The sequence below is a fragment of the Hypanus sabinus genome, chromosome 3 (genome assembly GCF_030144855.1).
Source record: "Hypanus sabinus isolate sHypSab1 chromosome 3, sHypSab1.hap1, whole genome shotgun sequence".
In the NCBI taxonomy this organism is placed as follows: domain Eukaryota; kingdom Metazoa; phylum Chordata; class Chondrichthyes; order Myliobatiformes; family Dasyatidae; genus Hypanus; species Hypanus sabinus.
In genome coordinates, this window is record NC_082708.1 from 189,058,533 (window position 1) to 189,074,986 (window position 16,454).

Consider the following 16,454-nt stretch of genomic DNA (forward strand, 5'->3'; position numbering starts at 1 on the left):
GTGGGTGACATATCCCAACCTCACAGGTTTGGTGGGACCCAAGTCACATCGACCCTAGATATATGGAGCCTGAGAAATATGGTTTTCTCATCACTGAGTCCAGTAGGTTAGCAAGGGGCTAATGAGCTGCATCTGTAGAGACACCCAGTGAAAAGGGGTTTCAGGAACGTGGGGGGAGATTAAAAACACCAGAACTTCTTCTGTGAACGGTGAACCCATGAACAGTACCTCACTAAGTTCACTCTTCTTTTTCACTACTCAGCATGAACTGGATGGACTGAAGGGCCTGTACCTCTCTATGACATTGAAACCTATCGAGTATTGAAAGGCCTAAATAGAATGGACATGGAGAGGGTGTTTCCTATAGTGGGGGAGTCTAGGACCAGAGGACACAGCCTCAGAATAGAGATTTGTCCATTCAGAACAGAGATGAGGAGGAATTTCTTTAGCCAGAATTAATTGCCACAGCGGCTGAGGAGGCTGTTATTGAGTATTTTTAAAGCAGAAGTTGATAGGTTCTTTATTGGTAAGGGCATCAAAGCTCACAGGGAGAAGGCAAGCGAATGGAGTTGAGAGAGATAATGTCATGCAGTGCTGGATCAGACTCAAAGGGTCGAATGGCCGAATTCTGCTCCTATGTCTTATATACACACATACTGTATATTTCTTATTATGGTATATCCTGTACTGCCGCTGGAAAACAACACATTTTGCTCCTGTCTTATGGGCTTTTTGTATATAGAAAGAGATTGATAAAGGTTTATAAGATTACAGGAGGCTGAGATAAAGTAGATAAGTGGTATCTTTTTTCCCAGGGTCAAAATATCTTTGGCAAGACGGCATGTATTGAAAGTGAAGGGGGAAAGTTTAAAGGCGATGTGTAGGGTAAGTTGTTTTTTACACAGAGGGTGGTGGGTGCCTGGATTGAGCTGCCAAGGGTGGTGTTTAAGAGGCTCTTGGATAGGCACATGAATGTGCAAGTAATGGAAGGATATATAAAGGGTTTAGTTAGGTGTGTAAATAATTCAGCACAACATCATGGGCTGAAGGGCCTGTTCCTGTGCAGTGTGGCTTTGTGTTCTGTCAATCGGACTTAACACTTTGAAATCTTAACAAATCACTCCTTTCAAGTTCTGACAAATGAAATTCCAGTTTGTGCTATTGCGTCTTACAATTTAGCCCTTTGAAGTTAGTCATTATCTGGGTAAATCCATGCTACAATCTCTCCAAAGCCAATATTCAAAATTCAAGTTTATTTATCACGTGTGCATTGAATCATGCAGTGAAATGCTTAAACAACCAGCACGCCGCAGAATGGGCTGTCACACAGTTCCAGCACCAGCGTAGCACGCCCACCCACAACTTACTAACCCTAACCTGTATGACTTTGGAATGTGGTAGGATGCTGCATTACCCTAACCCTAACCCAGAGGAAGCTATCATTCTTAAACCATGCTGCCCAAAACTGCATATTGTACAGCACTTCCCTTATCTCCATTCAGGGCCCCAAACAGTCCTCCCAGGTGAGGCAACACTTCTGCAAATTTGCTGAGGTTTTTGGTGCTCCTGACGTGGCCTGCTCTACATTGGTGAGACCCAACATAGATTGGGGGACCGCTCTGTCAAGCACCTCTGCTCCATCTGCGAAAAGCCATTTTAAATCCTATCCCACTCCCATTCTGACATGTTGGCTCATGGCCTCCATTTTTGTCACAATGAAGCCACTCTCAGGTTGGAGAATCAACCTTTAATATTCCATCAAAGTAGCCTCCAACCTGATGGCATAAACATCGATTTCTCCGACATCCAGTAATTTTTCCCACCTCCCCCTTCCTTCGTCAATTCCCCACTCCGGCCTCTTATCTCTTCTCCTCTCCTGCCTATCATCTTCCCCCCAGTGCCTCTCCTCCTACCCCTTCTCTTATGGTCTGCTCTCCTCTCCCATCAGATTCCTTCTCCTCCAACCCTTCACCTTTTCTGCCAATCTTCTGCCAGCTTCTCAATTCAACCACCTGGCTTCTTCCAGCTTGTCCTCCTTCCCCTGCCCCCAACTTCTTTTCTGGCAAATTGGCACTTCCTTTCCAATCCTGATGAAAGGTCTCGGCCCAAAACATTGGCTGTTTATTCATTTCCATAGACCAGCCTGACCTGCTGAGTTCCTTCAGCATTTTATGTGCATTGATTGTACCATCAATGTGGTCTAACCAGGACTTCAGAAACCTATAGCGTAATTCTGATTCACTTGTACTTGGTATATGACCTGTATTTAATTAAATGTATACAGTAATTATCTCTGATACCTTTTTAATATTGCACTTACATGTATTTCCATGTCTCTTTGGATATTGGTTGGAGTGAATTTGCTCCTACCAAAACATATTTGATGATTTTTAATTCCTTCTTTAAACATAAACTTACTGAAATCTGCCATGACAGTGATAAATTTAGCTGTCCCCGGTATGTTCTCTGCTTCAAACAGCTTCAACTTGTGCTAATAAACACCTCAACCTGCAGCTCGGCTGTTTGTTTAGCACAAGGAAGTGAATTAGAGGCGATAACGTAAACGTAGCTCGCCCACAAAAATACCCCTCAGCGAAATGTCATGTTGCACTGGTGCACTTCACCCCCTGAACAAGCCACTTGCCAATTTACAACACAGACTCACAGGCTGACTCGTAAGTCATCTGTTCACACATAGAAGGATGCAGTCCCAGACAAGGGAATGGAGAACACTTCCTGCAGCCAGAATTATTTACAGTGGTGAAGGGCTTTTATGGAACGTAGAACAGAGAACAGTATAACATTGGAATAGGCCTTTTGTCCCACAAAGTTGTACCGATCCAATTAGATTAATAATCAAATGGGCCTCCTAACTACCACTTCTGCCTACCCACTATCCATTTTCCTCACATTTATGTGTCAATCAAATTGTCTCTTAGAAGTCCCTAACGTTCTTATCTCTACCACCACCCTAGGCTGCACATTCCCGGCATCCTCCACTGTCTGTGCAAAAAAAAACTTGCCCCTCGCTTCTCCTTTGAAATTACCTCTCTCTCCTTAAATGCATGCCCTCTGGTATTAGACATTTCAACCCTGAGAGAAAAAAATACTCTCCACTCTGTCTATGCCTCTCTTAATCTTATAAACCTCTATCTGATCTCCCCTCAGCTTCCACTGCTCCAGAGAAAACAACCCAGTTTTATCCAACATCTCATTACAGCATATGCCCTCTAATCCAGGCAGGATCCTGGACTCTCATGTTCTCGATATTTATTGTTTTTTCTTTTGTATTTGCACATTGGTCATTTGTCAGTGTATACTTTCAAGAAAACAAATCTCAGGGTAGTATATGGTGACATATCTGTATTTTGATAATAAATTTACTTTGAACTTTGAAACCTCTGCACCCTCTCCAGAGCCTCAACATCCTTCCTAAAATGGGGCAACCAGAACTGTATGCGATACTCCAAATTTAGCCTAACTGCAATATAACTTCCTCACTTTTGAACTCAGTGACTCATAGAAACGTAGAAAACCTACAGCACAATACAGGCCCATCGGCCCACAAAGCTGTGCCAAACATGTCCTTACCTTAGAAATTACCTAGGCTTACCCATAGCCCTCTAATTTTCTAAGTTCCATGTACATATTCAGGAGTCTCTTAAAAGCCTATTATTGTAACCGCCTCCACCACCGTTGCCAGCAGCCCATTCCACACACTCACCCCTCTTTGCATAAAAAGACTTACACCTGACTTCTCCTCTGTACCTCCTTCCAAGCACCTTAAAATTGTGCCCTCTCATGTTAGCTATTTCAGAAGCTAAGAAAAAGCCTCTGACTGTCCACCATACGCCTTCTTAACCACAGAGTCAACCTGCGCAGCTGCTTTGAGTGTCCTATGGACTCGGACCCAAAGATCCCTCTGATCCTCCACACTGCCAAGAGTCTTGCCATTAATACTATATTCGGCCATCATATTTGACCTACCAAAATGAACCACCTCACACTTATCTGGGTTGAACTCTATCTGCCACTTCTCAGCCCAGTTTTGCATCCTATCAATGTCCCACTGTGACAGCCCCCCACACTATCCACAACATCTCCAACCTTTGTGTAATCAGCAAATTTAGTAGCCCATCCCTCCACTTGCTCATCCAGGTCATTTATAAAAATCACGAAGAGTAAGGGTCCCAGAACAGATCCCTGAGGCACTCCACTGGTTACTGACCATGATAAATATGACTTGTCTATAAACACTCTGCCTTTTGTGGGCAAGCCAGTTCTGGATCTACACAGCAAGGTCCCCTTAGAACCCATGCCTCCTTACTTTCTCAATAAGTTTTGCATGAGGTGCCTTATCAAATGCCTTGCTGGAATCCATATACATGACATCTACTGCTCTACCTACATCAATGTGTTTAATCACATCCTCAGAAAATTCAATCAGACTCTTAAGGCACGACCTGCCCTTGACAAAGCCATGCTGACTATTCCTAATCATATTATGCCTCTCCAAATGTTCATGAATCCTGCCTCTCAGGATCTTCTCCATCAAGTTACCAACCACTGAAGTAAGACTCACTGGTCTATCATTTCCTGGGCTATCTCTACTCCCCTTCCTTGAATGAGGGAATAACATCCGCAACCCTCCAATCCTCCGGAACCTCTCCCATCCCCATTGATGATGCAAAGATCATTGCCAGAGGCTCAGCAATCTCCTCCCTCGCCTCCCACAGTAGTCTGGGGTACATCTCGTCCGGTCCCGGTGACTTATCCAACTTGATGCTTTCCAAAAGCTCCAGCACATCCTCTTTCTTAATATCTAATTAAGATATCGACTCGACTAATATAGACAAGCTTACCTTATCCCTTCGTAAGCACCCTGTCTATGCTTCTCAGAATCAAATATGAAAAATGACAGAATGTGAAAGGAAGAGAATGACTCAGACATCTCCTCGTCAAAGAGAAATGGAGCAGGAGATAAAACGACCATGCAAGGAGGCAAGGTAAAACTAGTCATTGAGTCATAGAGAAGTACAGCACAGAAACATCCAGTCTGTGCCGAACCATTAAAGCTGTCTACTCTCATCGTCCTGCACCTGTACTACCTCTCCCATCCATTTACCTATCCAATCTTCTTTCAAACATTGAAGTCAAGCTCGCATGCACCACTTGCGCTGACAGCTCGTTCTACACTCTCACAACCGTCTGAGAGAAGAAGTTTCCCTCACGTTCCCCTTAAACTTCCCACCTTTCAACCTTAACCCATGAACTCTGGTTGTAGACCCACCCAACTTCAGTGGAAAAAGGTCTACTTGCATTTACTCAATTTACACCTCTCATAATTTTGTATACCTCATTCAAATCTCTCAATTTTCTATGTTCCAAGTAATAAAGTCCTAACCTATTCAATCTTTACATATTACTTAGGTCATCCAGACCCGGCAACATACTTGTAAATTTTCTTTGTACTCTTTCATCCTTATTTACATCTTTCCTGTAGGTAGGTGACCAAAACTTCACACAATACTCCAAATTAGGCCTCGCCCATGTCTTATACCACTTCAACATACCACCCCATCTCCTGTACTTAACACTGTAGTCAGGGGATGATGACCCTGAATCATCATAAGACCATCGATATAGGAGCACAATTAGGGATTTTGCCCATTGATAATAAATTTACTTTGAACTTCGAAGCGTTATCCCAAAGTTAGAGTGGGAAGGAAGCTCAGGTCAAGCAGGAATAGACTGATAGAAAGAGAAGGTGAAACAGTGAAGGAGGGTTGCTGGGACCCTAAAGGCTTTCTAATTTATGAAAAAAAACTATTCCAATTTACACTGTGGTTAACATTTTCAGTCGTTCAATGGTTCCATTTAATATCAGTGAATATATACGGTGTACAACCTGAAATTCTTGCTCTTGCAGAAATTCACAAAAACAGGAGAGAACCCCGATGAATGACAATAAAATGTTAGAAGCCCTAGCCCCCTCTTTCCCCTCCCATGCACAAGCAGCAGCAAAGTATCATTCCTCCCCCATCATTTCAGCAAAGCGCATCAGCACCCACCACCCACCCAGCAAAAGCCCCTAAAGAGAGACCGTGACCTGCAGTCCAACAAAAATTGATTGTCCACCTGACAATTCTCGCTCTTCCTAACTAAGGACAGAGAGGTGTCATCTCTTTTCCACAGCAAGAGAGGAGACCTACAAAATCACTGGCTGTTGCAGTCTGCCTTGTTGCTTTTCTTCCAAGTTTCTCCGACTCAAGAATCAGCAGGAAACTCTCACCTACCATCGGGGGTGGGGGGGAGGGAGAGAGTAATCACCCAAGTACACCCGATCCACCGTTTGCAATGTTCCATTTCTCCCGTCATTCCTCAGTCAGTGACACTTTTTTTGGGTGAAGTTTCCCTCTGACAATCTTCTTCTTGCTCCTATTCAATTAATGTTGGAACGAACCATGTTTTCCCAATGCCAGTTGCCCTCTTACGGTGTGTCTTGATTCTGAAAATGATTGAGCTAATTCAGTCATCTGTTGGGTCACGTTTCTGATCAAATGGTGCCACTCAACCAGATTTCCAATCTCCCTCCTTTAAGACAATTCGTCACCTTTGATTCAGCCAACAACAGTGGTGGTACCATTGATTTTCTAATCATTAAAAAGACTTTATAATTTATACTGTGATTGGCATTTTTGTCTAAATTACCCCCCAAATATCCTACTCCTACACTGTTAATGTCTTGATTCTGAATATGTTGAGATGATTGAGACATACATACAAAATGCCAGAATTCAGCAGGTCAGGCTGCATCTACGGAAAGGAATGAACCGTCGACGTTTTGGGCTGAGACCCTTCACCAGGACTCAAATGGTGAAGTCATTTGGTGGGCTATTTCCGTGATCAGCTGGTAGTCACCCATTTTGGTCAAAGACTGGGGTCACATACTGTATGGTAGGCCTGTACTAGGTAAGTCAAGTCTCCTTCACATCAATTAGACTGCATCAACAATCTGACAGGGTTGTGGTAATTTTCTCTGGGATGTGCTTCCTTATTAACAATTTTTTTACAGAATAGTTTTGAATTGGATTTTGAATCCTCAGCCTACTACCTCACTACTACATTGTACAACAATCAACACTGGCCTGATTCTTTACACCTCAGATACCAGTTCCATTTCTGAGACATAAGAGACACTGCAGAAACTGAAAATCTAGATCAGCGGACACAAACTTTCTCATTCCCCTCCGTACATGCTCCCTGTCCAGTTGTGTTTCTCCGCCATCATCCCATAAGACATGGGAGCAGAATGAGGCCATTTGGCCCATCATCTGCTCCACCATTCAAACATTGTTGATCCTTTTTTCTGCTCCTCAGCCCCACTCCCTGGCATTCTCCCCAGAATCTTTGATGCCATGTCCTACCAAGAGCCCAGCAATCTCTGCCTTAAATACCCAACGACCTGGCCTCCACAGCTGCCTGTGGTAACAAATTCCACAAATTTACCACCTTCTGGCTAAAGAAATTTCTCCGCATCTCTGTTTTTTAAATGGACACCCTTCTATCCTGAAGCTGTGTCCTCTTCTCCTAGACTGCTCCACTATTCTCAGTGACCAGTGGTGTTCTGCAGGGATCTGTTCTGGGACCCGTCCTCTTTGTGAGTTTTATAAATGACCTGGATGAAGAAGTAGAAGTGGGTTAGTAAGTTTGCTGATGATACAAAAGTTGGGGGTGTTGTGGACAGTCTGGAGGGTTGTCAGAGGTTACAACGGGACTTCAATATGATGCAGAACTGAGCTGAGAAGTGGCAGATGGACTTCATCCCAGATAAGTGTGAAGTGGTTCATTTTGGTCGGTTCAATTTGAAGACAGAATATAATATAAATGGTAAGACTCTTGGCAGTGTGGAGGATCAGAGAGATCTTGGGGTCTGTGTCGATAGGACACTCAAAGCTGCTGCGCAGGTTGAAGTGTTGTCAAGAAGGTGTATGGTGTGTTGGCATTCATCATCTGTGGGATTGAGTTCAAGAGCTGTGAGGTAATGTCACAGCTATATAAGACCTTGGTCAGACCCCATTTGGAGTTCTGTGCTCAGTTCTGGTCATCTCACTACAGGAAGGATGTGGATTCTATCGAGAGAGTGCAGAGGAGATTTACAAGGGTGTTGACTGGATTGGAGGGTGTGCCTTATGAAAATAGGTTGAGTATATTTGGCCTTTTCTCCTCGGAGCAATGGAGGATGAGAGGTGACCTGATAGAGGTGTACAAGATGATGAGAGGCATAGTTCATATTTTTCCCAGGGCTGAAGTGGCTAACATGTGGGGGCATAGTTTTAAGGTGCTTGGAAGTAGGTACAGAGATAAATTTTTCACACAGAGAGTGCTGGGTGCTTGGAATGGGCTGACAGCAGCTGTAGTGAAGTGGATTCAACATGGAGCCTAGAAAAATAAAGGGCTTTGCAGTAGGGAAATCCTAGGCAACCTCTAGAGTAGGGTCTCCTGACGAAGGGTCTCGGCCCGAAATGTTGACTGCTCGTTTCCACAGATGCTGCCCGACCTGCTGAGTTCCTCCAGCGTGTCGTTGTGCTGCTTTGACCCCAGCACCTGCAGTGTATTTTGTGCTCTAGGGTATGATACATGGTCAGCACAACATTGTGGGCCAAAAGGCCTGTCATGTGCTGTAGATCTCTATGTTCTGTGTTTTACATTCTTAGAAAACACCCTTTCCACATCTGCTCTGTCTAGGCCTTTTAACATTGAAAAGATTTCAATGAAACTCCCCCTCATCATCTAAATTCCAGTGAGTTCAGACCCAGAGCCATCAAACGTTCCTTGTATGGTAACCCTTTCATTCCTGGAATCATCCCTGAGAACTTACTCTGAGTCCTCTCCCATGCCAGCACATCTTTTCTTAGATGAGCAACCCAGAACTGTTCACAGTACTCAAGGTGAGGCCTCACCAGTGCCTTATAAAGCCTCAGCATCACATTCCAGCTCTTGTATTCTAGACCTCTTGAAATGAATGCTAACATGGCACTTACCTTCCTCGCCACCGACTCAACCTGTAAATTAACATTTCGGGTGTTCTGCACGAGGACTCCCAAGTCCCTCTGCAACTCAGATTTTTGGATTTTCTCCCCATTTAGAAAATAGTCTGCACATTTATTTCTCCTACCAAAGTGCATAACCATGTATTTTCCCAACGTTGTATTTCATTTGCCACTCCCTTGCCCATCTCCGAATCTGTCTAAGTCCTTCTGCATCCTACCTGTTTCCTCGACACTACCTGCTGTTCCACCAGTCTTCATATCATCTGCAAACTTGGCAACAAAGCCATCTATTCCATCATCTAAATCATTGATATGCAGCACAAAAAGTAGTGGTCCCAACTCCAACCCCTGCGGAACACCACTAGTCACTGGCAGCCAAACAGAAAAGGATCCTTTTATTCCCACTCACTGCCTCCTACCACTCAGCCAATGCTCTAACCATGTCAGTAACTTTCCTGTAATACCATGGACTCTAACTTGGTAAGCAGCCTCATGTGTGACACCTTGACAAAGGCCTTCTGAAAGTCCAAATACACAACATCCACGCATCCCCTTTATCTATCTGACTTGTAATCGCCTCAAAGAATTTCAACAGGTTCACCAGGCAAGATTTTCCCTGAAGGAAACCAAGATGACTTTGTCCTATCTTGTCTCGTGAGGAATATAATTTCCTTTCTGCAGAAAGAAAATTATATTCCTCTCCATAGGTGCTTCATGACCTGCCGAGTTCCTCACCCATCAGGCCAAAAGGTCGACTGTCCATTTCTCTACATCAGTGCTGCCTGTCCAGCTGAGGTCCTCCCTCACTTTGTGGGTGTTGTTCCAGTGTCATTTCTCTTTCCTCAGCTGCTTGCTCAGAGAGATCCCACAACAGCACAGCACTGATGTAATGCTCATTCCAGAATCAGAAAGCAGCACAGCACAACAACTGGCCCTTCGGCCCATCTAGTCTGTGCCAAAATGTTATTCTGTCTGGAACACACAGGATGGTTAGTATAAATTGGCATCAATACAACATTGGATGGGGAAAATGGTTGGTCCTGTGCTCTATAATCTATTGAATTAGATTTCCTTTGCCCTCATCCTACACCCATTGTCCTTCTAATTGGTTTTACTGCCATTCCTTTTGATCTTCATGGTCCTTTACTCCACCTAATTCCCATTTCTTCATGCTCTCCTTTCTAAACACACTGCCTCTTTCCACCCTCTGTGGTCCAATGACCTCCTCCAGCATCTTTGTTGGTTCATCCTATCCTGGCTTGTTTCATCATCATCCTGTCATTCCCCTCACCTCCACATCCTCCCTCTCATTCCCCTCACCTCCACTTTCTCCACACATCATATTCCCCTCACCTCCACATTCTCCCTGTCATTCCCCTCACAACCACATCCACCCTCTCATTCCCCTCACCTACACATCCTCCCTCTCTTTCCCCTCACAACCACATCCACCCTCTCATTCCCCTCACCTCCACATCCACCCTCTCATTCCCCTCACCTACACATCCACCCTCATTCCCCTCACCTCCATATTCTCCCTGCCATTCCCCTCATCTCCCTGTCACTTTCCTCCCATTCTCCTCACCTCCCACTGTGAACTTCTCTCACCTGGGTAAGCACAAACAGTCACCCAAAGAAACGTAAGCTTTAAAACTGACAGGAAATTCCGACCCAGGTGCTGCAACAGAAGGTGGTTTCACTAATCTGATAATTCATATAAGGATGCAGAGCCAAAACGGTGTCTGTTTTGGAAACACAAATCCTTTAAAGTGGAACAGACTAAAATGCTGAAAGTTTTTCTTTTAATAGTAATGAACATGTTTATTAATTCAACGTAACAATGAACACCTTTGCAAGTGTTTGTAGTGATAACATAGCTGAGCTGGTAAGGTCACGCTAAAGGATCATTAGACAATCTGCATGTGTGATAATGAGTTCCATAATGACATATTCAACAGCCATCTCTTTACTTCTTTTGACATTATTTTAATTATGGGCAAATGGTAGGAAATGAGTTTCTACACGAATCAATGCTGGGACTATGCATAGCCATTGGTTAAGTAACGCTGTGGTAGTGTGGTGGTTAGCGCAACACTATGACAACTCAGGACATCACAGTCCAGAGTTCTGTCCCGGCATCCTCTATATGTGTTTGTATATGGAAAAACACTTCCCCATGGAATACGTGGGTTTCTTCCCGTTTCCTCCCACTTTCCAAAGATGTACCAGCTAGTAGGTTACAAACAAGAGAAAATCTGCAGATGCTGGAAATCCGAGCAACACACACAAAATGCTGGAGGAACTCAGCAGGTCGGGCAGCATCTATGGAAAAAAGTACAGTTTTGGGCCAGAACGTCGACTGTACTTTTTTCCACAGATGCTGCCTGGCCTGCTGAGTACCTCCAGCATTTTGTGTGTGTTGCCCAGTTAGTAGGTTAATTGGTCACTATCAGCTGTCCTGTGATTAGGCTGGGGTTAAGCCAGTGGGCTAAGCAGTGCGGCTCGAAGAGCCAACAGGACCTGTTCCACTCTGTATCTCTACATAAATTATCTTCAAAGCTAGTGCAAATTTATTATCAAAGTACATACATGTCACCACATACAACCTTGGGGTTCATTTTCTTGTGGGCTTTCACAGTAGAATAAAGAAATACAATAGAATCAAATGAAAATCTACACCCAAATACTGACAAGGAACCAATGTGCAAAAGAAACCAATCTGTGCAACTATGAAATAAATAAATAATATTCAAAACATGAGTTTAAGAGTCCTAGAAAGTGAGTCCATAGGTTGTGGTGAGTGAAGTCGCCCACACTGGTTCCGAAGCCTGATAATTGAAGGTAATGCAGTAACCTGGCGGTGAGGGATCAAAGGCTCCAAAACCACCTTCCAGGTGGCAGCAGTGTGAAAAGAGCACGGCCTGAGTGGTGGGGGAGCTCGATGATGGACACTGCTTTCTTGTGGCAGCGCTCCTTATAGATTCATTCAGTGAAGGGGAGGGCTTTTTCCTGCGATGAACTGGGCTGTGTCCACTACTTTTTGTAGGCTCTTCCATTCTTGGCCATTGGTGTTTCTTTACCAGGCCATGGTGCAACCAGTCAGGATACCTCCAGTGTGTATCTTCAGAAATTTGTCAAAGTTTCAGAGAGCATGCCAAACCTGCACAATCTTCTAAATTCTAGAAATACACATGCAAGGACAAACTTTACAGTCAGCACCAAGTTAATGTGTCTAAGTCACGTGTAAGTGAATGGTGACAAAATACTAAAGTCACATACTGAACCCCGTTATTGGCTCCTGTGGAGTGCTACATTTTGGTAAAATGGATGAGGTGGCCTCAGGTTACAAAGGATAATGGACCAGAGGAATCAGGTCACAACACAGATGAACCACAGAGTCATAGAAGGAATTTGAGTCATTTAGGGAACCTTAGTAATGAGAATGATTGAGGCTCTGGCCAAGGATAAAGAAAGAAGCATACATTGGGTTTAGGAGATCAGAATTGAGTGAATCTCTTGGTGTCTATTCTCTTCGGAGGGAAATCAGGAAGACATTGAGATGGACACAGTAAGTAAAGTTATGGAAAATTCCAGAAGGTTCTATGTCTAGATTAAGAGTAAGATGATGGCTAGGGAGAGAGTAGGTCCCTTTAGTGATCAGCAGGCTGCCTTTGTCTTGAGCCACAGGACATAGGTGGGATTTTTAACAAATATTTCTTCTCGGTGTATACTCAGATGAAAATCATGGTTGCTTAAAACAAGTGGAGATGTTTTGGAGAATAATCATATTACCAGAGAGAAGAATTTACAGAATATTAAGGTGGATAAATCCACCAGGCCTGACCAAGTACAATAATCTTATCATCTTGTACACCTCTTTCAAATCATCTCTCATCCTCTTTCACTCCAAAGGGAAAAGCTTATTCAACCTCTTCTCATAAGGTATGTTCTCTAATCCAGGCAGCATTCTGGTAAATCTTCTCTGCACTCTCTCCAAAGCTTTCACACCCTTCCTATGACCAGAACTGAATGCAATATTCCAAGTGTGGTCTAACCAGAGTTTTATAGAACTTACACATTACCTCACATCCCTTGAATTCAATCTCCTGATGAATGAAGGCACACACTATACACCTTGTTAATCACTCTACCAACTTGTGCGGCAGCTTTGAGGGATCTATGCACATAGACCCCAAGATCCCTCTGTTCCTCCACACTGCTCAGGGTCCTGCCATCAAGCCTGTATTTTAGCTTCAAATTCAACTTTAAAGTGAATCACTTTTCCAGGTTGAATTCCATCTGCTACTTCTCAGCCCAGTTCTGCATGCTGTCGATGTCTCACTGTAACCTACAACAGTCTTCTACACTATCTAGAACACTACCAACCCTTCTGTCATCTGCAAACTTACTAACCCACCCTTCCATTTCCTCGGTATTGGGACCACAGCTGTTTATGATTTATGTCAACAATTTAGATGAAGGCATTGAGAATAACATCAGCAAGTTTGCTGATGATACTAAGCTGGGTGGCAGTGTGACATGTGATGAGGATGTTAGGAGAATTCAGGGTGACTTGGATAGGCTGAGTGAGTGGGCAGATACTTGGCAGATGACGTTTAATGTGAATAAGTGTGAGGTTATCCACTTTGGGAGTAAGAACAGGAAGGCAGATTATTATCTGAATGGTGTAGAGTTAGGTAAGGGAGAAATACAAAGAGATCTAGGAGTCCTTGTTCATCAGTCACTGAAGGTGAATGAGCAAGTGCAGCAAGCAGTGAAGAAGGCTAATGGAATGTTGGCCTTTATTACAAAGGGAGTTGAGTACAAGAGCAAGGAAATCCTTTTGCATTTATACAGGGCCCTGGTGAGACCACACCTGGAGTATTGTGTACAGTTTTGGTCTCCAGGGTTAAGGAAGGACATCCTGGCTGTAGAGGAAGTGCAGCGTAGATTCACGAGGTTAATTCCTGGGACGTCCCGACTGTCTTACGCAGAGAGGTTAGAGAGACTGGGCTTGTACACGCTGGAATTAAGGAGACTGAGAGGGGATCTGATTGCAACATATAAGATTATTAAGGGATTGGACAAGATAGAGGCAGGAAATATGTTCCAGATGCTGGGAGAGTCCAGTACCAGAGGGCATGGTTTGAGAATAAGGGGTAGGTCATTGAGAACAGAGTTAAGGAAAAACTTCTTCTCCCAGAGAGTTGTGGGGGTCTGGAATGCACTGCCTCGGAAGGCAGTGGAGGCCAATTCTCTGGATGTTTTCAAGAAGGAGCTAGATAGGTATCTTATGGATAGGGGAATCAAGGGATATGGGGACAAGGCAAGAACAGGGTATTGATAATAGATGATCAGCCATGATCTCAGAATGGCGGTGCAGGCTCGGGGGGCCGAATGGTCTACTTCTGCACCTATTGACTATTGTCTATTGTCTCATCCAAGTCATTTATAAAAATCACAAAGAGCAGGGATCCAACAACAGATCCATGTGGAACATCACTGGTCACTGACTTCCAGCAGAATGCATTCCATCCACAACCACCTTTTGACCTGGTCTTCTGTGGACAAACCAATTCTGTATCCACACAGCCAGGTTTCCCTGGATCCCATGCCTCCCATCTTTCTGAGTGAGCCTACAACAGGGAACCATCTCAAACTCCTTACTAAATCAAATCAATCAAATCAAGATAAAATCTTTCAAACCATACATGGAAACACCCGAATGAGACAGCGTTCCTCTGGGGCCAAGGTGCAAAAACATATAAAAACACACACATCCAAAATAACAAGGAAGGGAAAAAAAGAACATAGTTACATAAGAAAACAAATTTCTAGACCAAGACCCTGTGCGGCAACTCCCGCAAATTGATTGTTCCCGGCAGTCCAGCCTGTAGACACCACGTCCACTGCTCCAGCTTCATCAAAGCGATTTGTCACTTCCTGAAAGAATTAAGTCAGGCTCACAAGGCACGACCTGTCCCTCAGAAAGCCATGCTGACTATCCACAGTTCAATAAGTACTTGCTATGTTTCTGACAACACTGTTGGCTGTGAAGGTCGTAGAAGGCGTTTTGGAAATGGAAACCTGTCCTCCTTTACTAAAACGTAAACAAGCCTCGAGCTGAGGTGTAATGGAGTACGTGCCCAGTTGGTAGCAGTATTGCCACCCCTGTGTTGCCACTGTCGTGTTGTTGCACTGTATTGCTGTTTGGGTGTTTTGATGGATGCTTTGGAGAAAGTCATCATATTTATGGATTAGCATTCCCCCAGTAACATCCTCCAGGGTATAAGAACACTAGGCACACGAGCCAGACCACTAAGCATATCTTTCTCTCCCTCCCCATCCTCCAGTTACCATAGGGACCAGTACCTCTACATGTCTCCCTTGTGAACTTATCCCTCCACATTGATCTCTCTCCTGGCACTTAACCCTGCATGTGGGACAAGTGCTACGCCTGCCCCTACACCTCCTCCTTCACCACCACTCAGGACCCTAAACAGTCCTTCTAGGTTGTGGTGTCACCTCACCTGTGAGTCTGTCGGGATCCTCTCCTGTACCTGATGTTCCTCCTCTACAGCAGTGAGACCTGTCTCAGACTGGGTAACTGCTCTCTCAGGCACTTTGTTGTGACTGCCGCAAAAGGCAGGATCTCCTGATGGCAATCAACTTCAACTTGACTTTCCATTCCCTCTTCTGCAATGAATAGGCCACTCAAAGTTCAATGTAATTTTTTTCAAAGTTCAAAGCAATGTGTCTCAGGGTGGAGGAACAACACCTCATATTCCATCTGGGTAGCTTCCAACCTGATGCCATGAACATTGATTTCCTAACTTCTTGAGATTTCTCCCCCTCCATCTTTCTCTCTTTTTCTATTCCCCATTCTCTTCTCTTCACCTACCATCACTTTCCTCTGATGCCCCTCTCCTTCCCCTTCTTCCATGGTCCACTGTCCTCTCCTATCAGATTCCTTCTTCAGCTCTATACCTTTTGCACTTATGCTCTCCCAGCTTCTTGCTTCATTCCCTCCATCCCTCACTCACCTACCTTTCCCCTCACCAGGTCATCTGTAAGCTTTCCCCCCCCCCAACCTTCTTATTCTGGCTTCTGCCCCCTCCCTTTCCAGTGCTAATGAAAGAGAAATGTCACCTGTTTATTCTCATCCATAGATGCTTCCTGACCTGCTGAGTTCCTCCAGCACTTTGTGTATGGTGCTCAAGACTACCAGCATCTGCAGAATCTTTTGTGTGTATAAAAACTTGGCCTGGACTGAATAAGTAAAATATCACAGGTTTTGGAACCATAACAGATAGGTGTAAATTCCGTCCAAAGCTCCCCACCAAGAGCACGCACTCCGAACATTAGTTCATCCGTGTTCCTCACCATCTCTCTCCTCTGCAC

General features: G+C 44.2%; 1 protein-coding gene across 9 annotated transcripts in view; it reads left to right on the forward strand.

Moving 5' to 3' along the window:
* Positions 1-16,454, forward strand: part of sfxn5b (sideroflexin 5b) — a 282,969-nt gene that overhangs the window by 151,580 nt on the left and 114,935 nt on the right. For 3 of the 9 annotated variants that reach the window (XR_009511398.1, XR_009511397.1, XR_009511396.1), the window contains exon 13: positions 816-885. The exons of 5 other annotated variants lie outside the window; for them this stretch is intronic. Coding sequence is in view for 1 of the 4 variants with exons in the window: in XM_059965828.1 (XP_059821811.1) it covers positions 816-885; positions 4,900-4,911 (82 nt within the window). In the remaining 3 variants the exon portion in view is untranslated. Of the gene's footprint in view, positions 1-815; positions 886-4,899; positions 4,927-16,454 lie in introns of those variants that run through there. One more of the 9 variants, XM_059965828.1, reaches the window with a different exon arrangement.